This window comes from Crocuta crocuta, unplaced genomic scaffold (genome assembly GCF_008692635.1).
Source record: "Crocuta crocuta isolate KB4526 unplaced genomic scaffold, BGI_CrCroc_1.0 scaffold61, whole genome shotgun sequence".
NCBI classification, from domain to species: Eukaryota; Metazoa; Chordata; class Mammalia; order Carnivora; family Hyaenidae; genus Crocuta; species Crocuta crocuta.
Window position 1 is genome coordinate 5,475,546 of NW_027528369.1, and position 23,195 is coordinate 5,498,740.

At 52.5% G+C, this 23,195-nt stretch overlaps 1 protein-coding gene across 1 annotated transcript in view; it reads left to right on the plus strand.

The window, feature by feature from the left end:
- Positions 1 to 23,195, plus strand: part of PLCG2 (phospholipase C gamma 2) — a 165,349-nt gene that overhangs the window by 43,667 nt on the left and 98,487 nt on the right. Inside the window, exons 2-5 of the mRNA XM_077754063.1 lie at positions 8,310 to 8,453; positions 10,674 to 10,767; positions 11,628 to 11,675; positions 21,811 to 21,895. Of these exons, the coding sequence (XP_077610189.1) occupies positions 8,310 to 8,453; positions 10,674 to 10,767; positions 11,628 to 11,675; positions 21,811 to 21,895 (371 nt within the window). The remainder of the gene's footprint in view (positions 1 to 8,309; positions 8,454 to 10,673; positions 10,768 to 11,627; positions 11,676 to 21,810; positions 21,896 to 23,195) is intronic.

Genomic DNA, 23,195 nt, shown 5'->3' on the forward strand with positions numbered 1-23,195 from the left:
TTGCCCAGGCTCTGAGATGCCTTGCAGGGCTCTCCTCCCTCCCCTGCAGCCCCCCTCCTGGGGTCACCTCCAGCCTTCAGAACTCCACCAAGATACCCTCAGAGAAGCCTTTCTTGCCCTTGCTGGGAAGAAGGCCCTATGTAGACTTTGTTCTTGCCCTTTGAGGGGTTCAGTGTGGCTGGAGGCTTACGTGTTCCCGTGCTGGTTCGGAGAGGGTCTGTCCTCCCCAAGCTGCTGCGGGCGGGGACTGCGTCTGTGCGTCTCCTCCCGGTACATCCTCAGCATGATGCCTTGTAACGACTTGGCCGATTGAATGGTTGGCAGGTGGGCAGGAGGCGGGGGCGAGGGGGGCATGTGTGGGAAGGTGGCCAAGCTTCAGCAGTCTCTTTTCCCCTTGCGTGCACCCCCCTGGGGCTTCCCGGAAGACACTAAGCCTTTGGCAGCTGGTACCACTTGAGGGTAAGTGTGGGAATCAGGGAAATGGTCCCACGCCTGGTGTGAGGGTAGGAGGGTTTCCAGGAGTTGAGGGCCTGAGAGTGGCCCAGAAAGGAAACAGTTTGAAGAATGGGGTCATGGGGACAGCCAGCGGAGGGGGCGGGGGAGTGGGTGGAGGTTGGAAACCCCAAATGTGTGTCTGCAGGTGATGGGTGGGGAGGGCAGCGGAGGGGTGGTCGGACCTGGGGAAGGCCCTAGGTGATGCGGGGAAGCCAAGTTTGTGCAGAGAAGAGGCCTCCCTTCTGTGGCCGTGTTATCTCGCTTCTTCAAGCAGGAAACACGGGTGCTGGGCCCCACCACATGAGCGTGCATGGTCTGAGCTCTGGCCACCAGAGCCGACTTTGAAAATAAAGTCGGTCATCTTAGTGACTGTGTGTGTGTCCTTGGCAAAGATTCCACCCCAAGCAGATCTCGCCCACCATTTGCCCATCCTCCTCCTCGCCAGTAACCCTTACTGTCAGCTAATTGGCAAAATCTTTTTTTTCTACCTTTACTCCTACATTTACACATGCATGTATCTATGCATACAGATAAAGGCGTCACTCCTTAGCTGAGTCCAGTGCATTCCTGAAAACATGAGGGATGGCGGCCTCTTTTTTTTTTTTTTTTTTTTTTTTTTTTTTTNCTATTTCTCCAGTTTTGCTTAATACCCTTAACCATCTGGAAGCCACCCCATTGTGTGTTCTGCACAAACATAGCATCGACAGCAATAAATATTTGTTAGCCACCTCGTTGTTTCATGCTTTAATGAATTCATTCCTGGGCATGTTTGCGAACAGTACATTGGATACTATGAACAATACATAGGATACTACGTGGTGTCGGTTTTGAATTTTGTTTTTTTTCCTCTTGTCCTCTACTTTGTGACTTAATAGAAATGACCGTGAGGGGCGCCTGGGTGGCTTAGTTGGTTAAGCGTCCAACTTTCGCTTAGGTCATGATCTCGCGGTTCGTGGGTTCGGGCCTCGCGTCGGGCTCTGTGCTGACTGCCAGCTCAGAGCCTGGAGCCTGTTTCGGTCTGTGACTCCCTCTCTCTCTGACCCTCCCCTGCTCACACTGTCTCTCTCTCTCTCTCTCCTAGAAATAAATAAAACATTAAAAAAAAATTCTTAAAAAAAAAAGAAAGAAATGACTGTGAAATAATCTGTTGAAGATACTAGAGAGGTCATCTAAATGGGACTCGGTTTGTTAGTTTGCTTGTCAGAGGTAAATGCTGGGACTCGAGTAGGACTTAATCGGGTGGGCAGGACACTGGGCTTGACGTGGGACGATTTTCAGCATTGGGAGTGCCGGGCGGGGTCCTTTCCTACTGCAGACTGGTACACACCAATGCTTTCACCAGTCCCTGCACACAAACGTCTGCAGCGGGTGTATCTGGGTAGTGCATCTTGCATAAAGAAAGATTTGCAGGTTAGAGTGGGTATTTACATAGTAAGAATGGTTAGACACCTGTGCACGATGGCTACACTGTATGTGCACTGTGGGTACATATGTACAAACGCAGACACAGATGCTTATGTCCAGGATCCTGTTTACATGAGCTGCTGTGGATTTTTTTTTTCCCACATCGGTATTTCTGGATGTGCCCCTTCAATTTCTATGACCAAGAAATTTAGAGCCGGTGTTTTTCTTATACCTTCTATGAGAGCAACTTTATTCAGTTCTTTGAGTAATTTAAGAAATAATAGCTAACAAGCACCTAGAAGTTACTACGTGTCTATTAAAATTATCGGGTGCTAATTTTCCTTTACTTTTTAAATGTTTTTATTTATTTTTGAGAGAGAGGGAGAGAGAGAGAGCATGCACGTGTGCACACACATACAATAAGCAGGGGAGGGGCAGAGAGAGAGAGAGATCCGGAATCTCAGCAGGCTCCAGGCTCTGAGGCATCAGCACAGAGCCCAACGCGAGGCTCGAACCCACGTCTGTGAGGTTCTCAAACTGTGAGATCGTGACCTGAGCCGAAGTCGGAGGCTTAACTGAGTGAGCCCCCCAGGTGCTCCTATCAGGCACTATTTTATTTTATTTTTTTAATGTTTTTTTAAATGTTTTTATTTCTGAGAGAGAGCAAGCAAGCGAGCAGGGAAGGGTCAGAGAGAGAGGAAGACACAGAATCCGAAACAGGCTCCAGGCTCTGAGCTGTCAGCACAGAGCCCGACGCGGGGCTCGAACCCACGAACCGTGAGATCATGACCTGAGCCGAAGTCGGATGCTTAACCGCCTGAGCCCCCCAGGCGCCCCTACCAGGCGCTGTTTTAATACACACGCAGGCACGTGCACACATGTGCTCTTTAGGTCCTTAAGGAACAGCGTGTGAGAAGACCATTTGTGCTCCTGTTCACACGAGGAAGTGGACGCCCAAGGAGGTGAATTCCTGCTGGGAGCAGTAGAAGCTGGGATTCAAACCCAGACAGGCTGGTTCCAGAGTCCATCCACCAGGCACCAGACACACACTTCACGCGACTTCGGTGGCACTGGGCTTTTATTTCTAGCTGCAGGTCAGAAAGCTGATTTGGGATCGATCGAGTTGAGTGTGGGAGGCCTGGCCCCCGCATTGTTGCCTGTCCCCCACGGGCAGCGTGATCATCGATCGGCAAGGCGCCCATGTGGTGCGAGATCAGATGCACGTCAACAGAAATGGCCTACAGGCCCCTCGGACTTTGCTGATTACCAAATAGAAACCCACCCCTGCTGGTGAGGGATTTCCGTCCTGCCTTCTTGGGACGCTTGGTCACCAGGGTCGGGGAGCTGGATCGTGGGCAGCCTTCGGTTCCTCTGGAACTTCCCCTCCTTGCTGGAGGCCTGGGAAGTAGTAGTAACAGCTGTGAAGGGCTCGGTGGTGGCCATAGCCCCACTTCAGCCCCAGGCCCATCCACAGCTGACTTTCCATCCATGTAGAAGTGCCCCCCCCTGCCCCCACAACCGGGCCTGGTTGATGGCCAGACAATCCCATGGCATGATGGAGGCACCTCACAATTAAACCGGCAGCTCCGAGAGTGTGGATTCAGACGGCTTTCCACTCCCAGGAGACACCCAAGAGATGTGAGAACAGGTGCTCGAACGGAAACCTGTATGTAAATGTTCATTGCCACAGGTACTTACTCACAGTACCCGAGAGGTGGAGACCATCCAAGTGCCCATCACCAGAAGAATGGATATATAAAATGGAGTCCCTCTGCACCGTGGAATATCACCCCTCCCTGGAAAGGAATCCAGCACTGGCACCAGCCTACATCGAAGACCTCATGCTAAATGAAAGAAGACAGACCCAGAAGACTGCATACTGTATGGTTCTGTGTCTGTGAAGTGTCCAGAAAAGGCATAAATGTGTGGAGACTGAAAGTAGGTTTGTGGCTGCCCGGGGCTGGTGTGGGGGGAATGGAAAGTGACAGCTGAAGAGTGTGGGTTTCTCTTGGTGGTCGTGAAGAAGGTCTGCACCAGCCTGTGAATGTATCACAAGCGATTGAGTTGTACACTTGAAATGGATGGATTGTGTGTGAACCATATCTTAATAAAGCTATTACATTAAAAGAGATTGGGGTATCTATAACCCCAGAACCACCTGCTGAGCCAAGACACCTCTGGGACACAGACATCTGGGGCAGTGACCTTTCATCCTGTGTCCATGTATCGGCTTTCCCCGGGGGAGCCCAGAGATGCCGTTCTCTTCAGTAGCTGGGACTTGTCCACATTCATCACTGTTCTGCCTGAAATAGATACTGGGCCTTTGACCCCTCATACATACCGATAACTGTGTCCTATGGGGATAGCACAGAAACTACCGGATCGATTACCTGACGTGGCAGAAGCTCCCACAGGTGGACTCTGATGGCTGGAGCACTCATTCCTGCACACTGAAGCCAGCGTGGTGTGAGCACTGCAGCCCTGGGGACTTAGGCCCCAGAAACCACTCTCAACCGGCAGCAGGTGGCAGTTAGGGATACATCCCCTGGCTCTTGCTCCCTGGTGGGGCGGGGACTTCACAGCCCCGGTGCCTGCAGACGGCCAGCTTCATACACGGCAGCCTCCTCCTCGGCCGCTTTCCTCGTCTGTCTCACATCCCCACTCCTCTGCTGGTGTTCCTGGGATCTCCTCCCACATAAGCCCCTGTGCTCAAATCCTCCCCCGAGGGTCCCTCTGCAGGGATAGGCCAGACCACGACACCGGTGAACCTAGTTCCTTCCTTCCGCGGGACCCTGAGTTCCTGCCCTGAGCCGGGCTCTGGTGCAGGCTCGGGTTGGGAGTGAGTGGGACGGGCGTGATCCCTGTTGTCCGGGGCGTGCATCCACAGATGAACCTGTGAACACGTGTGCAAGTGAGCGGCTGAACAGGACAAATCTCAAGAGGACGCATCCTCTCCGGGGGTGGAGCAGGCGGGCACTGCTGAGAAGTCCCGTGAGTGAGATCTGCACGAGCCTGGTCAGCCGATGACAGCAGCGGGGCCAAGCCCAGGGTGACGGAAGCGGGCAGGAGGACCTCACTGAGGCGAGCTGCTTCCTGGGGCTGCCGTGGACGGCGGCGGATCATCAGGACCAGCTACCTGCTCAGAGCGCCTGCTCCTTCTTCGTGGGGTCTCTGCCTCTCCGGCTGTTGCCTCTCTGACTGTGTGTGTATGTTTGTATCTCCCTCCCTCCTCGGCTGGTGTCTCTGTCTCTCTTTCCCTGTTTGGGTGTCTCTTTGTTTGTTCATATCTCTGCGTCCATCTCCCTCGACCCTATCCCCGCCTCTCTGCCCCCTTCCTCGTTCAACAACTATTTATTGGGCTCCTCTGTTTACCAACCACTATGCTGAGGAGGGGTGGGGACCCAGTGATGAGGAAGGGAGCACCTTCCGGGGAAAGAGCTCTGACTCTGTGAGTCAGGGCAGTAGGCTCTGGTCTCTGCTGTGGGCGAGGGGCTGGTACAAATGACAGCAGGACTTGGAAGGTTTTCTATGAGGTCGATGGCGGCTGAGCTGGAAGGGGAAGGTGGAGCTAACCAGGCCCAGGGCATTCCTGCCACAGACAACAGCACGTGCTGCTGCCTGTGGTGGGGTGGGCGGCCGCCACTCACCAGGTGGCTGCAGCACGGAGGGTGCGGGTGCGGGGCTGGCGGGGCCCACGAGAGCCTTGGCTCTTAGTCCTGAGAGCACCTGGATGCCGTCAGAAGGTTTGAAGCCCAGGAGTGGCAGGAGAATATTTGTATTACATAAAAAAAGACTCTGGCTACTGGTAACGTCTGGCTTCTTGAGTAGACTGAGCAAGAGATTGCGGGGGCTTGGATCATGGTGTCAGCCATGGGAACGGATCGACGTTGTCAGAGGCAAGAACACTTTAGGAACTAGAATCAGAAATTGCCTGAAGACAGTGTCACAGTTTATGAAGTTTTTTTCTTGAGTGACGTACATCTGTCAAACTTGTGTTATGACTTTGCTGTAAGGAAAAGCCATTCCTAGTAGGGCCAGTTCAAAGATTCCCACTTAGAGACACTTTATGGGGAAGGAGGATCGTTAGAGAGTCATTGCTGGACTTGATAGGAAAAAACCATACGTTTCCTTCAGGTACTGGCCTCTCGACTGGCAATCAGCTGGGTGGGTGAGTAACCTCTGAGAACAGACCTCACCCCTTTGAATGTTTGTAGATGAGGGGTTAAACAGTGAAATCGGAAAGGCAGATTTCCTCTTAGGAGGCTGTATGTTTTCAGTGCACACAAAGGATCTGTGTTTTGGTGTTTGTTTTCGAGGTGGGGAGATAAGGGAGAAGAGGCTCTAGGTTTCTGGGTTGGGTGAAGAATGGGGACATGACTCCCATCCCTTTACCCCCCACCCCCAAGATCCAGAGGTACCCCCTCTCCCAAAACAGGAGGGCCATCCATAGTTGATTAGCGGCTTTTAGGACTTTCTAGTTGGCAACAGTTTTAGACTCAACACAAACACTGCAGAAATAGTACAGAATATCTGGGTACCGTTCTTCCAGCTTCCCCCAGAAAGAACATCTTCCATAACCTGTTGTCACTAAACCCACGACACTGACTGGTAGAGTATAGTTAAGCTCCAGGCCATCTAAAGCTTATTTTATTATTTTGGGGGGGAGGGCAGAGAGAGAGGGAGCCAGAGGATCTGAAGTGGGCTGTGTGCTGACAGCACAGAGCCTGACGCGGGGCTTGAACTCACCAACCGCAAGATCGTGACCTGAGCCGAAGTTGGACCATTAACCGACTGAGCCACCCAGGCGCCCCAGTTTTCACCATTTTTTATGTGCACTTTTGTTTTGATGTCTGGTTCTATGGGATTTTATCACATGCGTTGGTTTGTGTTCCTAATGCCACACACAGGGTGCAGAACAGACACCAGACACCGTTTAAAGTCTTTCCATGTGACTTCATGACTCCAGTCCGCCAAACTGTTTTTGCTCTGGCTAGACTCATGGCAAGAAAGTAGAAAGCTTCCAGTTCATTCCATCTCTGCCTCTCCTAATTTCATTCCTGCACCCCCACTTCTGTTGCTTCCTATGAGGGGCCCTGAACCTTTCCTGCTTTTTTGACCCTGACTCTAAATGCCTTCATTCCCCTGTGTGCTTCCTCCATCCCAGGTCAAAGCTCCTTCTCTGCCCTCTCCTTTCCAGGGACACCTTTCTCTCCTGTTTCTCTCATCCATGCGAGAGCGGAGATGTATGTCCCATGGCTCTTACGGTTGCAGGTGGTAAAACATTTCACATTAACCAGAGCAAAAAAAGAATCGTGTCCCAGACCGTAGCATTTTCTAGGGCAGAAATGGCGTCAAGTGTGACTGGGCCTAGGGGTTCACACAGTGCATCCAGGCTCAATCTTTCCTTCCTACATGGCAGCCAATGTGCCCCCCACCACCCCCAGACTCATGTTTTATCAGCCAGCCAGGCGGCGGCAGTGGTGGCAGCAGCAGCAAGTGAAATTTTACAAATATCTCTGGCCAAAAAAGTCCCAGGAGGATGCAAGGGGCCCAGTTTGGGCCACGTGCTCGTCCCTGAAGCAGTCGGGGTGCCCTGGGCTGGGGTACCTTGGTCATTCCTAGGACCCTTGGGCCCCTTCTTTGGCTTGTTTGGTAGGAGGTGAGGAAGGGCAGATCAGTGTCATCTGAAGCATGTGGGATGGGTCTATCCCAGGAAAGGTGCTTTTTTGACAGGAAAAAAGGAGAGGAAGGGATTGGTTAAGCTGGTGTCTTTGTGACAGTCCATGATCATCCTATGGCAGGAAGGGAGGTCGTCCTTGGGTCAGGTAGCCATCTGGGGGGGGGAGAGGAGAAGTCACCCAGTGGGTCAGGAGGCCATCTGTAAGGGGGAAGGGTCACCCCTGGGTCAGGAGGCCATCTGTGAAGGGGAGGGGTCACCTAATAGGTTAGGAGGCCATCTGTGAGGGGGAAGGGTCACCCCTGGGTCAGGAGGCCATCTGTGAGGGGGAGGGGTCACCTAATGGTTTAGGTGGCCATCTCTGAGGGGGAAGGGTCACCCCTGGGCCAGGTGGCCATCTGTGAGGGGCAGGGGTCACCCCTGGTCAGGTGGCCATCCTGGCCCAATTTGGCCAGGAGTGGGTTGGAGTCCTGCAGCAGCAGAGGTTATAGGAAGAATGGATTTCCTCTGATCTCTGTCATCTGTTGCTGAACAACTGTCCCAGTACCTAGTAGCTTACAGCAACACGGGCTTCGCTTGCTTGCATGTGACCCTGCAGTCCGGGCGGGGCTGAGGGGCCGGGACCGCCCCTCTCTGGGCCGGGGGTGAGGGAGCTGGGCTGGCAGGTGCGGGGCTGCGTCCCCCGGCCGCGTGGACTCCAGCTTCTCACAGGCTCCTCTCACTTGTGTTCTAGTGGATATCATGGAAATCAAGGAAATCCGCCCCGGGAAGAACTCCAAGGATTTTGAGCGCGCGAAGGCGGTCCGTCAGAAGGAGGACTGCTGTTTCACCATCTTGTACGGCTCCCAGTTCGTCCTCAGCACGCTCAGTTTGGCAGGTGGGTGCGCGTCCGTGTGCTTGCCTCCCTGACCATGCCTGCTTCCTCCCCAGGATGCTCCCTAGCGGCAAAATGCCCTCACCTGTGTTCTGGGGGCACCTGGCCCTTTCTAGCTATGTGCCTTCGGGCCAGCTGCTCCACCTCTCTGAGCTGCAGTTTGCTCAGCTGTGAAATGGGGAGAATGATCCCGCCTGCCCCACTGGGATGTTGTAAGCTTATGTTAAAGGCCTGCTTGGCTCACGACGGAGAGCTCACAACGGCTTCTAGGAGCCTGGTCTACGCTGTTTAGTCGGCATAGTTGATCTGGAGGAAAGACCCTGAAATCTTCTATCTCACACACATGTGTACACAGACACTCCTACATGCCCCACACAGATGTGCGAGCATGCACACACGTACACACAGTACATATGCTGTATGCACACATGCACACCGGTGCATGCACACATACACTCACAGACACACGATCTGGAGGTGAGATTTCCAGCCATCCCTGTGAATCTCCCGAACAGCCAAAGGAGCCTCTGTGAGGCCAGGAGATAAGCTGTGGAAAAGCTCAGTCACTTCACTCAGACACAGAAGCTTGTCCCCACCTTCAGACCCAGCCCTACGACTTTCTGACTTAGAGCTGTGTGTTCAGCTGTGACTGATGGGAGAGAAAGTAAATCCCATTAAAAGTAGACCAAGGGAGGCCTCAAAAGCTGGGCGGTGTCAGGGACACTTAAATGGGGGCAAAATAGCTCTCATTGACTTGCACTGTCTGTCATCGTGCACCTCTGAGCATGCACTGGGCTGTCCTAGATGCCACTGGGGCTGTAGAGATGACTGAGACCCCATCGCTGCCTTGGGGACAGGAGCTCACAGTGCACCGTGATGAGAGCTATAGGCCGATCACAATGTAGCACGGAGGGCCCGATTCCAGGGAAGGCTTTGCAGAGGAGGTGACTTTCAAACTGGGTTTTGAGGCATCAGTAGGAGTTGGGAGGAAAGAGGGAGGCCAGTCCGGGGAGAGGGTGGTGCATGTGTGAGGAGTTGTAGGAGGGAAGGAGCAAGCTGGATGTGGGAGACGACGAGTGGATGTCTGATGGTTGGTGTGTGGTCGGTGCCGAGGCGGCGCAGGAGGGAGGGGCCGGTGCCCGTAAACCTTCAGTGTTGTGTCCGCTTAGTACTGCTGCGTGCTGAGGTCTGGTTGTCCTGGGTACAGAGACCACGATCCCAAGCGACACTTGGAGTCCAGCTTGGTGTCTGTTTCCCTCTATGGTCTTTCTTTCTTTTTTTTTTTAATGTTTTATTTATTTCTAGGAGAGAGAGAGAGACAGAGACAGCGTGAGCAGGGGAGGGTCAGAGAGAGAGGGAGTCACAGACTGAAACAGGCTCCAGGCTCTGAGCTGGCAGTCAGCACAGAGCCCGACGCGGGGCTCAAACCCACGAACCGCGAGATCATGACCTAAGCGAAAGTCGGATGCTTAACCGACTAAGCCACCCAGGCGCTCCTCTATGGTCTTTCTTCCAGCGCTCTCCAGTTCAAGTTCAGTAGAGCGATAATGGGACCCGGATTCAGATCCCAGCTTCCCGCTTCCTGGCTCTGGGACAGGACTCTCCACCCTCTGAGCTTAGTATTCTCCTCATGCATGTGGGAGAGTGAGAGCAGCAACGTCACATGCTCTCGTCCATGCGGTCTTTAAGGCATCTGTAATAACTCCAAGGCGTTTGCCTTGCTAGCTCCGTTTTACTGATGAGGAGATGAGACACAGAAAGATCAAGGAGCCCGCTGAATGTCACACAGCCCTGAAGTGGTGCAGAGGGACTTGTGATCCCTCAGTGACCTCAAGCTCTTACCTTCTCCCTGACCTTGTCTAGAAATGGGAAATGCTGCAGGCTGCTTAGGATTGGGGTGCAAATAATCCCAGACCCTGCACTTTATTTGTTAGCAAAAGGGTAAAAGCTAAAACTCTTGGGGGTTAGAAACGTGTCCTACTTGTCACCCCTGCTATAGAAGGGTCTTCATTGGCATGTGGCCTTATCTCGGACAAAGAGCAGGTCTTTAGAACCACACAGGTGTGAAGGAGATGCCTTCTCGGTGCCCTTGTGCAAAACTAGAGACCAGCACTGGCTTCTCCCGTCCCCGTGGTGTGTATGGGGCTGGGGTGGCCCGGGGCTGGGTCTCTATGCAGAGGTCTGCCCAGCGAGTAACGTTTCCGTTCCTATTCACCTGTCCAGCTGACTCTAAAGAAGATGCCACCAAGTGGCTCTCTGGCTTGAAAATCTTACACCAGGAAGCGATGAGTGCGTCTACACCCACCATTATTGAGAGGTATTGACTTTTGCTTGTTTATCTCTGTATTTGCACGCTAATGTATTCTCCTCTCTTTAGCCACCATGAGTGAAGGAAGGAAAAATGGCACATTTCATCTCCGAGGCTCAGTGAGCGTTCTGTGGGGGGCAGTTCCCGGCAGGGGCCGTGGGCTCCCCACTTTCTCGTCGGAGAGCCTCTCCCCATGCTAAGCCTTGCTTGGGCTGATGGGGTGAGGAGTACGTTGAAACCGAGGCAGAAACACACGGTGGTGGTGTGTCTGAGGGGAGGGCCGAGGGCTTCCTTCTTAGGGATTAGGAAGCGATGAAACCAGAGCACAGGCAGACGTGAGCTGCGGGGTTTCCCATCTGCCATTGCCTCTTGGATGGGGGCGGCTCAGGACTGCCTTGTCCGTGAGCCCGTGTCGTGGAGTCTGCATGGGACTGGCGTGTGAAGTCTTGTCTCCTCGGTGAAAGCCCTCGGATTCCCACCATTTTTCTCACCAGCATTTTGAGAGAGATCAATGAACATCATCAGAGAGGATCGCCAGTTTAAGGAGTGCCAGCCTCTGTGAGCCGGAGGGGCGTCGGGGCTCTCCTGGGGCGCATCAGCCCCAAAGAGAAACCTGGTGCTGCCCAAGCTGCCCGCGTTAGCCGTTTGGAAAACTCTCCCCGTTTCCCGTTTCCTTTGTCCCCATTCCATAGAACTGATGGAGTCTAGTTTTGTTTACATACNAGTTAGCCGTTTGGAAAACTCTCCCCGTTTCCCGTTTCCCGTTTCCTTTGTCCCCATTCCATAGAACTGATGGAGTCTAGTTTTGTTTACATACTAATTCTCTCTCTCTCTCTCTCTCTCTCTCTCTGTCTCCACTCTGTTCCCAGTTGGCTGAGAAAACAGATTTACTCAGTGGATCAAACCAGAAGAAACAGGTGAGATTCGTTCACATTTTTGTGGGTTTTCTTCCAGATCATTCGGGCCTCTGACGTTCTTTCTCTGAACATCCCGGGGCAGTCGGGGCATGCTTTGTGGTGCGGAGAGCTCCGCGTGAGGTCCGATTGGACCTCGGAGGTAGCAGGCGCCAGGGGCTGACAGAGGCCCAACCGTCCGGGGGCCTCACTTCCGCGAGCGCTGCAGTCCATCTGCAGAGACCATTCTCTGCAGCACTTGGACCTTGTGCTTGAGGCCTTCGTATTCCAGCACCTTCCGTGTCCTGGGGAGAAACGAGATCGCCGTGGCACCTGTCCTACTTTGTAGGGGGGACAGAGATCCACCACAGTGACGTAACCTGGGTTGACATGCGACGGCTCTTCAGGCGGGGCAGGCAGAATGGGCGGCGTGATAACATGGCATCAGCGTCCTCGTCCAGTGAACGGTGCATCTCGGGCGGTTCCCTCCCTGTCAGCGCGCACGATGCTCCGTGCCACGCATTTTCGCGGCAAACATGTCTTTGTCCTTGGATGGAGCCTAGTTTCCTTGCTGATGTAGAGTCGTCTCCGGTCCTTTATTATCGTTGCGACGAATGCTGCCGTGGAAACCTGGGGGCTCCCTGTTGATAAACGTGTGTGATCGAGTCTTAGAGGAGGGACCCGAGCCGTGCAGGGTTTTCTGGTCTCCCACTCTGAGGGGGGGTAGCAATCTGTGTTTCTCCCAGGGGTCAGCAGGGGGCCCCTTTCCCTACACGCTGTGCCACCGACTGACCCACGATGAGCTGACGGGTGAAAGGCAACAGCAGATTTTTGCCTAAATTTGTATTGATTTCTGAGTGAAGTTGAAGGTCCTCTGATCCATTTTTTTAGGTTATGATCCAGTTACTATTAATAATATAATGATAAAAACTACCACTGATTGAGGGCTCAGCCTGGTACGCGCTCAGCACTTACCATTATTGTATCATTTGAGCCTCACGTAAGACCCTTTCCTAAAAGTTTTAAATGACTTTCCTTCCTTCTGTTCTCTGTTACGATATGTGAGCGTGGTATGTGAGGTCGCAGCTAACCTCTCCCGCTGTCCCCTCAGTGTCCCCTTTCCATCTCGGAGGCCCCTGGGTGTCAGGCCAGTGTCCTCCGTCACCTGGTGAGCTCAGAGTTTGGACGTGCCTCCGCCGTGGTTTCTTCCACGTACGCCGTCCCACGGGATGATGGAGAAACCGTCTCCGGCGGTGGTGAAATGTCATTAGGTCTGCCAGAAGCACGCTCTGTGTCCCGTGTCCCCCTCCCTCGTCCATCTGTCCAGCTGTCACCGTGTGGTCCCACACCCCGGGCTGTGCTCTGGGGTTAATGCATGGGGACCTGGGGGGGGGGTCCCCGTGTTGGAGGATTTTGTTCACACTGGTCTCTTTCAGCCTCCGAGGTGGGGCCTCCCTCGCGTTTCCTTTCTGTGTGGCTTCGAGGTGATTCATTGTTGAGGTTGGCGTGGGGGTGAGAGGCAGAGCCCTCCTGGGCCCTCCCCCCGTGCGTGCTGGGTACAGGGTTGCTGCTTTGGTTGGGAAGTCCGCCTCTCCATCTCGTCAAGAAACGGAAGCCTCCCTCTGGGTGCCTTGCTCAGAATGGACTCCTGCACAGAGGTCCGTCTTTCCATCGACCAGAACCTTCAGAGAGGAAGTCAGCTTCTGGGCTTGACGCCCTGTTCCTCGCTGCACCATGCGCTCCCCGACTTTCCTCCTTGTGGGCAGAGCCCCTGCCGCTCTGTCAACATGTGGAAAATGCCACCTTTCCTGTGGTTCTGGGAGGCCCGGTCGGAGTCTTTCCAGAGGAACTCTGAGCGAGGTGCCAGCTGCGGAGCGACTGACCTCTTCTCCGCCAGGTTCCCCTCCCTTCCTGTCGCCCACGACCGGTGGCGTTTCCGGAAGGAAAACAAAGGAGCTGTGGGAGCCAAGGAAAGACCCCGGGGGGCTGGAGGCTGCCCTGGCCAGGCGGTGCCCGGCTCCCGGTGCCCCTCTCCCCACGCCCGCCTCATTCACCATTGAGTGCATCCGGAGGCAAACGGCTAGCAGCCGGCATTTGTGGAGAACTGGGTTCACAGCAGCCCGCGTCCTCTTGGTTGTGGGGGCTTCTGGAATGTTCACAGAGTGCTGAGCCAGGTGCCCTGTGGTCCATTCCATGAGGACACGGAGGCCAAGACCAGTGACCTGACTTGTCTGCAGCAACCCAGCTTGGCAGCCACAGCACCGGGGTGGGGGCTCCCTGGTCACTGCTTGGTGGTGCTTTTCTACTTCTTTCTTTTTTTTTTTTAATGTTTTATTTGTTTTTGAGAGAGACAGAGAGACAGAGACAGAACATGAACAGGGGAGGGGCAGAGAGAGGAGGAGATGCAGAATCCGAAGCAGGCTTCAGGCTCCTAGCTGTCAGCACAGAGCCTGATGCGGGCCTCGAACCTGCGAACTGGGACGTCATATCCAGAGCTGAAGTCGGACGCTTAACTGACTGAGCCACCCAGGCACCCAGACACTATTTAATTTGATTGTGGTAATATCTACACAATGTAAAATCTATTTTAACGCACGCCTCTGTGACGTGAAGTATGTTCATGTTGCTGTGTGTCCAGCTCCGCCCTCTGGCTTCAGTGCTCCCTTCCCCTTATAGGACTGAAACTCCGTCCCCGTGAACAGTACCTCGCCCCACTCCTCCCGCACCCCCCACCCCGCTCACCTCTCTTCTCCGTTCTTTCTCCGTGGGGTCTGACTGCTCTAGGCACCTTGTACGTGTGGGACCAGGTGGTATTTGTCCTTTTGTGACTGGCTTGTTGCATTCAGGACGTCTTCACAGTTCATCCATGTTCCTGAAGCAGCTGTCAGGATTTCTTTTTTAAGGCTGCATAATATTCCACTTGAGGTGTAGACCATAGTTTATCTGTTTGTCTGTTGATGGACACTTTGATTGCCTTTCCCTTTTGGCTGTTGGGATACAGTTACTTTGATATCAGTGTTCATGTGCCCGTTTTCAGTTCCTGTGTACATTACCAAGAAGTGGATTTACAGAATTAAATAGTAGTACTGTTCAACTGTTTTTTTTTTTTTACATTTGTACATTAAAAAAATTTTTTTAAATGTTTATTTTTAAAGAGAGAGGGAGACAGTGCATGAGTTGGAGGAGGGGCAAAGAGAAAGGGAGACACAGAATCCAAAACAGGCTCCAGGCTCTGAGCCGTCAGCACAGAGCCTAGCCTGGGGCTTGAACCCACGAACAGCAAGATCATGACCTGAGCCAGAGTTGGGCACTGTGGCCGACTGAGCCACTCTGGTGCCCCTTAAGTTTATTTATTTAATTTGAGAGCGACAGAGAGAGCACAGAGCCCAATGCTGGGCTCGAACTCACAAAACTGTGAGGTCATGACTTCAGCCGAAATCAAGAGTCAGACGCTTACCCGACTGAGCCACCCAGGCGCCCCCTGTACTGTTCAACTCAAACTGCTTTACCATTTTCCATGATGGCTGCAGACTTGCACTCCCACCAGTGGGGCATAGGGGCTCCAATCTTTGCCACTTGCTTGTCAACGCTTGGCACTCTCTCTTCTTCCCTCCCTCCCTCCCTCCCTTCCTCCCTTTCTTTCAAATACCAGCCGTCTTAGTGGGTGTGAAGTAGTAGTGCGTTTTGGTTTTGTTTTACATCTTCCTCGTGGCTAAGGATGTTGAGCATCTTCTCATGTGTTTTTAGTATTTGTCTGTCTTCTCTGGAGAAATGCCTGTTCAGATCCTTTGCCCATTTTAAAAGTTGACCTCATGATTTTAGTCCTTCAACTTTCAAGCACTGATCCAAAGACACAACCTTTTATTTTTAATTTTTATATTTTTGTCATCACCTTTATCATAACCTTTTGAAAAAGTGAATTTTTATTTTTTTATTATTTTTTAAGGTTTATTTTAGAGAGAGAGAGAGAGAGAGACAGAGATGAGCAGGGGAGGAGCAGAGAGAAAGAGGGAGACACAGAATCCAAAGCTGAGCTGTCAGCACAGAGCCTGATGCAGGGCTCTAACCCATGAACCATGGGATCATGACCCGAGCCGAAGTCGGATGCTTAACCCACTGACCCACTCCGGCACCCCAAAAAAGTGAATTTTTTGGGGGGATTTAATAACTTCTTTTTTATTCTTTTTATCTTTTTTACTTTATTTATTTTAAAATATTTATTTTTTTAATAGTTTATTGTCAAGTTGGTTTCCATATAACACCCAGTGCTCATCCCCACAAGTGCCCTCCTCCATGCCCATCACCCCCTTTCCCCTCCCCCCCATCTGCCCTCAGTTTGTTCTCAGCATTCAGGAGTCTCTCATGGTTTGCCTCCCTCCCTCTCCCCCACTATTTTTCCCCTTCTTCTCCCCCATGGTCCTCCGTTAAGTTCCTCCTAATCCTCCTATGCATGCCAACATATGGTATCTGTCCTCTGCCTGACTTATTTCACTCAGCATAACATCCTCAAGTTCCATCCAAATTTTTAAATTCTTTATCATTACCTTTGAAAAAGCAAATTTTTAAAAAATTATGAAAGTAACTCCTGTTCATTCTGGAAAACTTTATAAATACTGAAAACTACAAAAAATTATATAAATTTGATATTAAATGGTAAGCACCGTTAACTCCAGCTACAGTTATTTTCCCAGTAGATTTCCATCTTTAGCTTTTTTTACTCATTTATTTTACTTTATGAAAATCTAATTGCACGCACGATCTCATATCCTGTCCTTCTTTAATTGCTAAGTTTTGGAATAATTTTACATTTAGAGGAAAGTTGCAAAGATCGTACAGGAGTTCCCAAATACCCTTCTGTCCAGCTTTCTTTAACGTTCACATCACGCATTGCCGTGACCTATGTGTCAAAACTGAGAAACCAACATTGGTATGTGACTCAGGACTGAGCCCCGGACTTTATTTGAGGCTCACTGTTTTCCCACCTCCTCCTGGTTCGAGATCCAACCCAGGAACTTGCCATTAAACTGGGTGGTTCTGACCTTTGTCTCGTCTGGTTCACGACTGTTTCTCAGTCTCCCCTGACCTTGATCCTTTTGAGGAGCACATCTCAGGTGTGTTGTAGCACATCCTTTTGTTCGTGTTGGTCTGACCTTGTTGTCATGATTAGGGTGGAGTGACAGGCAGGCTGAGGCCGTGGGTGTTGGGAAAGAATAAACACATCACAGAGGTGAAGTTCTTCATTCTATCACATTGAGGAGTGGTTGCTCAGAGTGCAGCTTATCAGTGGCAGTGTGATGCTTGGTCACCTGGGCAAGGTGGTGTTGGGAAGATGTCTCCTCTGTAAAGTCACCCCCAACCCTGTTCTTTGGGACTAGGCATCTTCAGTCAAGCCCACCCTAAAGGAGGGGAGAATTAAACCAATTTCATCTCATGTTAAACCACAAGAACATACACATTTCATTTCACCTCTTTGGGAACATGATGTCACTGCCTATGTTAGGAATCAACTGATGGAAAGGTGATCTTTGGTTTGAAATGTTGTCTTTTTCGTATGTCATTTAAGTTCTGTCCAGTTTTTCCTTAGGTTCACATTTGCACCTAGTTGGGTTCAGAGCGAACCTATGATGTGACCCTCGTAAGAAGCATTTTGGGGGTCACTGCCGGATTTTTGGCCTTGTGCTTTGGCTCCGTAGTTCCCATTGGGCGGATGTGCTCTGCTTTCCTTGGGTCCTTCTTTCCAGTTACTGCTCACGTTGGCGGGGTGGGGGGCTTCTTGAGGTCAGGGCTCTGACTATTTGGGTCTTCCTAGTGTGTGTTAGATGAAAGAAAGTTCTGCCTTTCATTCCTACACATAACATCAAGCAAATGGAACGTTCTAGCTTTGGAAGCTTTCCGTAAGACGTTTCCAGGCCTGGGGACGCTGAGTCAAAGGTGTTAGTGCTTTAACCATAACTCTTGGCTAGATTTCTAGAGACTCAGCCCTATTGTCTTTGAGCCTTTAGAGTTGAGTTGTCTCTTACCTGGGAATTATGTTCTGAGGTTGATGCAAAAGGGGAAATTGTCTGTGCTCACAATATACATTGAGGGGCACCTGGGTGGCTCAGTTGGTTAAGTGACCGCCTTCGGCTCACGTCATGTTCTCACAGTTTGTGCATCAGGCTCTGTGCTGACAGTTTGGAGCCTGGAGCCTGCTTTGGATTCTATGTCTCCCTCTTTCTCTGTTCCTTCCCAGCTTGCACACATGCGTGCTCTCTCTCTCTCTCTGCCTCTCAGAGAGAAACTTCGAGGGTCCCTGGAATTGTACCAGCTGTGAGGCTCACAGGGGCGGAGTCCCACACAGGGATAGCAGCCTCAAGGGCTAGCAGCAGGCTGTCGCCTATGGACATTTCTTCCCTTCCTTTGCCCCTTGGTATATAACATTGGATTTGCATAGTCTGAATGCTACTCTTTATTCTTCATGCTCCAGGGACAGAGAGCAGACTGTGGGGTCTTCGGAGGCAGAAGGGAGCAGGGATTGCAGGTGGGAGGCAGGTGTGTGGGTCCAGGTCTCTCCTTCAGCAGGAATGCAGATAGTTACCATGCAGTTAACAGTGTGGCCCCAGCCCATTGGGACTGCCTGAGGGGCTTCAGCTTTAAGTGTGCACAGCCTTCCCTGCAGAGATTCTCCTTCACTAGATCTGGCCTGGGGCTCAAGAATTTGCATTTCGAACAAACCCCCAGCTGATGTTGGTGCTGCTGGTCTAGGGGCCCTACTTCGGCAAGCAAGCTTCTAGAGCTGCTCTGTCTAATATGGTGCCCTCTGGCTACATGTGGCTATTTAAATTAATTAAAATTAAGTAAAAGTAAAATCTTAGTTCCTTGGTCACGGTGGCCACATTTCAGGTGGTCAGCAGCCACATGTGGTTGGCAGCTGCTACATTGCACAGCCCAGATCTAGAACATTTCCATCACCATAGAAAGTTCTGCTGGGCAGTGGTGAGGTGTGAGTCTCTGCTTTGATACTTACTAGTTATGGGAGTTTGGCTAAATCACTTAATTTCTCTGTGCCTTAGCTCTCTAATCTGTTGAAGAGAGATAGTAGTTCGTGGTGTGGGGTTTCAGTGGGTCGGAATGTGAAAAGCACTTAGGCGGTGCCTGACTTACGTTGGGCACTGACATACGCTTATTATTGTCCTTCTTGTTCTCAGAAGCCCAGGCTGCTGGAGATGTTGGTCTAGCCCTGGGGGGCAGAGGAGTTTCCTGGGGCTGCAGACCCCGGGCAGCATGGTAAAGGCTGCTGGGATGTCGTGCTGTGGGAGCTGGGACCGTGCCAGGCTGACAAGGGAAGGTGCCACCATCATAGAGGGATGTCTTCCAGGGAAGACGAAGGGTCCTTTGTGGCCCATGGCGGGGACCGTGTCTTGTCTTCCCTTTCCAGAGGATTCGCCCTGGTTCCCAGCCCGTGGTCACAGGCTGAGCCTGTAGGAAGCAGAGTCTAAGATGTGGGTTTGTGTGCGGGAAGCTTACTGGGAAGGGCGAGGGGGTGGACACCTGTGGGTGTGAGGCGGAGAGAAGGAGCTAGGCTGCCATGGTCACAAGCAGGGCCTGCAAAGCCGTCCTCCATTGAGGTCATCAGAGAGCTGGTCACTCTGACCAACTAGTCATTGGATGCTGGATGTGACCTTGGTGAGGCACACTCTTCATCTCATGACAAGTTGCAGGCAAGGAGAGCCGTAAAGTTGGGGGCTACTGGGTTCCCCCTCCCAGCAGCTGGGGAGTCACGGTGCCTGGTCTTGCTCACGGTCAGGCCCTGCAGCACGCATCCACGCGCCCAGGGCTAGGGGTGGGTGTGGTGTGGGGAGGGGAGGGGAGTGGCGAGGTCCCGGCACAGGAGCCCAAGGAAGCTTTTTGGCCCCCAGCTTTACCTGGGGCTCAGCCGCTCTGCTGTAAGGTGGGGCTTCTGGAGCAGGAGGGTTCAGATGCTCAGGGTCTCATGTCCCTGGACCCTTATTTGCTCCACTGGCTCGCAGTCCCCACTCCCTCCCCCCCAATCTCTGTGCCTGGATGTGGAAGGGTGCTTGGCCCTTTTTCTGCCTGGAGGTTCTGGGTCCCCAAGGGGACTCTGATCTCTTCCTTGGTCCTGGATGAGCGCTGCAGGGTCACCAGCTTGACCAGACCCCCTCCCTGCCCCGTCTTGTGCTGCCCCTCTCTCTTCATCCTGCCCTGGCCGGCTTCTTCCTGAACATGCTGGGGGCTGGGTTAGCCTGGGGGTCTCGGCCAGCCTGCTTGATTCTCTGCCCAGCCAGCCCCACCCAGCATGGTTGCTCTCGGAGTCTCTGGGAAAGCCCTGGGTGTAGGCCCTGGAGCCGTGGGGGACAGGGGAGCATCTTGCAGGTAAAGGAGTGTGGTGTTAGGGGGGCTGTTAGACTAGAGGTAAAAAGGCTGCAGATGGGGACGCCGAGGTGGCTGGCGTCCCACGTAGTCGCCCCCAGGGGCAGCTGCTGAGTGGAAGGTACTGCTTCCTTCCGGAGGTACCGGCAGAGGCCAAGGTGACAGCGTTGGGGAAACTCGGCCATTCTCTGCCCACATCCTGGGCCAGGCTTCCTTCCTTGGCCATGCACAGCCCTGTCCAGTCAGATGTCTCCAGAACACAGAGCAGTTTTCGCCGACCACACTGACAGCTCCCCCAGACCACTGTTTCTCGCTCTGCCAGACGCTCGGCTCTGTAGCCACAGGTCTCATGCCCTTGACCTAACCCCGTATACCGCCCCGCTGTTCACGCTGTTCCCAGAGAGGGAGTAACGTGCAATGGTTATAGGCAGGCCGCCCTGGGGTCTGCCTCCTCCACGTCCCAGCGCTGAGTCTCTCTGAGTCACTTTCTTCGCCTGGAATGTGGAGGTGCTGACGGTATCCACCTTGTAAGGTGGCCAAGCATTGAGAGTATGTGTGTGTCCATCTGTCCACTGGAGCAACGCCCAGCATTGAGTACGTACTTCTTTCAGTTTCCATCATTACTGCTGTTGTTACTGCTCGTACAGTTATTTCTTTTATTTTTTAAACATTTTATTTATTTTTGAGAGAGAAAGCATGTGAGCAGGGGAGGGACAGAGAGAGAGAGGGGGACCGGGGATCTGAAATGGGCTCAGCACAAAGCCCGATGTGGGGCTCGAACTCAGGAACCATGAGATCATGACCTGAGCTGAAGTCAAGAGTTGGACGCTTAACCAACTGAGCCACCAGGTGCCCAGTATGGTTGGTCCGTCCTTCCTTCCTTCCTCCCTCCCTCCCTCCCTCCCTTCCTCTTTCTTTCTTTCCTTTTTTTAATATTTTATTTATTTTTGAGAAAGAGGGAAACAGAATGTGAGCAGGGGAGGGGTAGAGAGAGGGAGACACAGAATCCAAAGACAGGCTCCAGGCTCTGAGCTGTCAGCACAGAGCCCGACGCGGGGCTTGAACCCACCAACTATAAGATCATGACCTGAGCGGAAGTCGGACGTTCAGCCCACGGAGCCACTCAGGTGCCTCCAGTATGGATATTTCTTTTGCTCTGAACGTGCTCTCCCTTTCTTTGCTCTGAAACTGAACTTGCCACCTGGCCCAGGTGAAAAACATGCGTGAAGATTTCTGCGATGTGGTCCAAAGGACTGTACATTTTGGGATTTGATTCAAACCCAGGCTGTGCTATCACCCAGTGTGATAACAGTGTGCCCTCCCCCGCCCCCCAACACCACCCCATTGCCTGTTCTGAACCCTGTGGGTGAGTAATGCTCACTGTGTAGGGGGTCAAGTGTAATGAGAGGTTAGGTAACATTATTACCTGGACACCCAGGGCAGCCTGGCACATCGTAATAAGGTTGGCTCCTTCCCCCTTCCCCTCTGGCCTTCATCAACCTCCCCTTAGTTTGAACCCCTGGGACATTTCATATCTGCAAAGGAGATCTGGTCACCTGACACCACGTTCTGCTCACCCTGTGAATCTCTTCCGTAACCTGAGTCCACGGCCCTCCCTGAAGTGTGGAGACCTTGTGCATCATGGTGTCAGCCCACTTGAACCCAAGGTCTCTTGTGCCCAGCCCCTCTTCTCACAGGGCTCCTGAGGGGGGAGTGGATGGGAACAGCCAAACCGTCCACCATTGAAGCCCCTCGAGGTGGACAGAGCTGGGGTTTCCCTCTTTTGCAGCATCAGCCTCCGAGAGTTGAAGACCATCTTGCCTCTGGTCAACTTCAAAGTGAGCAGTGCCAAGTTCCTCAAAGATAAGTTTGTGGTAAGTTCCCTAGCTTGGCCTGGTGATTTTGTGAACTTAGGGTCACTTAGCCTGTGAGCCCCACTGACTGGTGCCCAGGAGAACCCTTCATCTCTTGGTGGCTGTGTCTCAGGTGAGACAGAGGGGCCCCTGGAGGTCGGAGGTGTGTGTCTGCAGTCTTAGCAGGGGGCCTCCTCTGTGAGGACCGTGTTTGCTGGGCTGCCTGACTTGGGATGTTCCCACAGCACAGCCAACCTCTCCCTCTCCATCCGACAGCCTGCTTTCCTTCAAGTAACGTTGAACACGTGTTGTTTTGGAAACTATCATGGAAGTTTCCTTAGGTACGTTGTCAGGGATGTGGCACTTTGTATGCAAGTCCTCACAGTGTGCTTTCAGTTAGCTCTTCTCTGCCCTTCCCCCCACTTCCCATGCACCCCTGCCCCCCACCGTCATTTAGTTTGTTTATGGTCTTGCGTAATGGAGCTGGTGGTAGATCTGCGGCAGGTAGTCGCTCTAAGAGTGAGGGTGTAGAGCAGGGCAGGTGGAGCTTTCCTGCATGGCGTAAGGATGGAGATGATGGCCGGCACCCCATGTGGTGCTCAGGGAGGGCCCGACTCTTGTCACGGAGCCCAGTGACTCTCCATCCCACTGGCCCAGTTGCAGGACTCACGTGGTCTTATCAGTGGCAGCCCCTGGCACAGGCTTCCTTAGCCAAGAGTGTGCATTCATTTTTGTACCAGTGAGCTCTTGGAAGAGTTAGCCCACCTTATGGCTATCAAGCCATCTTGCGACCTGCCTAAAACATCCCAACTATTCTAAGAAGGCAGAAGCAGATGGGAGACACATTCACCATTGATGACTGCACATCATAGGAATCTTGCTATTTTTAAAAAATCTATTTACTTAGAGCGCGCACCCTGGAGGGGCACAGAGAGAGGGAGAGAGAGAATCCCCAGCAGGCTCCCTTTTGTCAGCATGGAGCCCAGCATGGAGTCTGAGGCCATGTACCATGAGATCGTGACCTGAGCCCAAACCAAGATTCGGACGCTCAGCTGACTGAGCCACCAGGTGCCCCCAGAATCTTGCTCTTTATCAAGCCTTTATAGAGCGGGCGATACTTAGACCTGACTGGTTTGGTTTCAGGGAAGTCCTAGGGAGGGTAGTGGTGGTTTTCCCATTTTACAGATGAAGAAACTGAGGGTCTGAAACATTCAAGTAAATGACCCAAAGCCATTAAGCAGTTTAGGGGACAAGCCTTGACTGGAGTTAAGCTCTAACTCCATAGGCCTGGTTCATTTTCCCTTGCGTTTTGAATGACCCA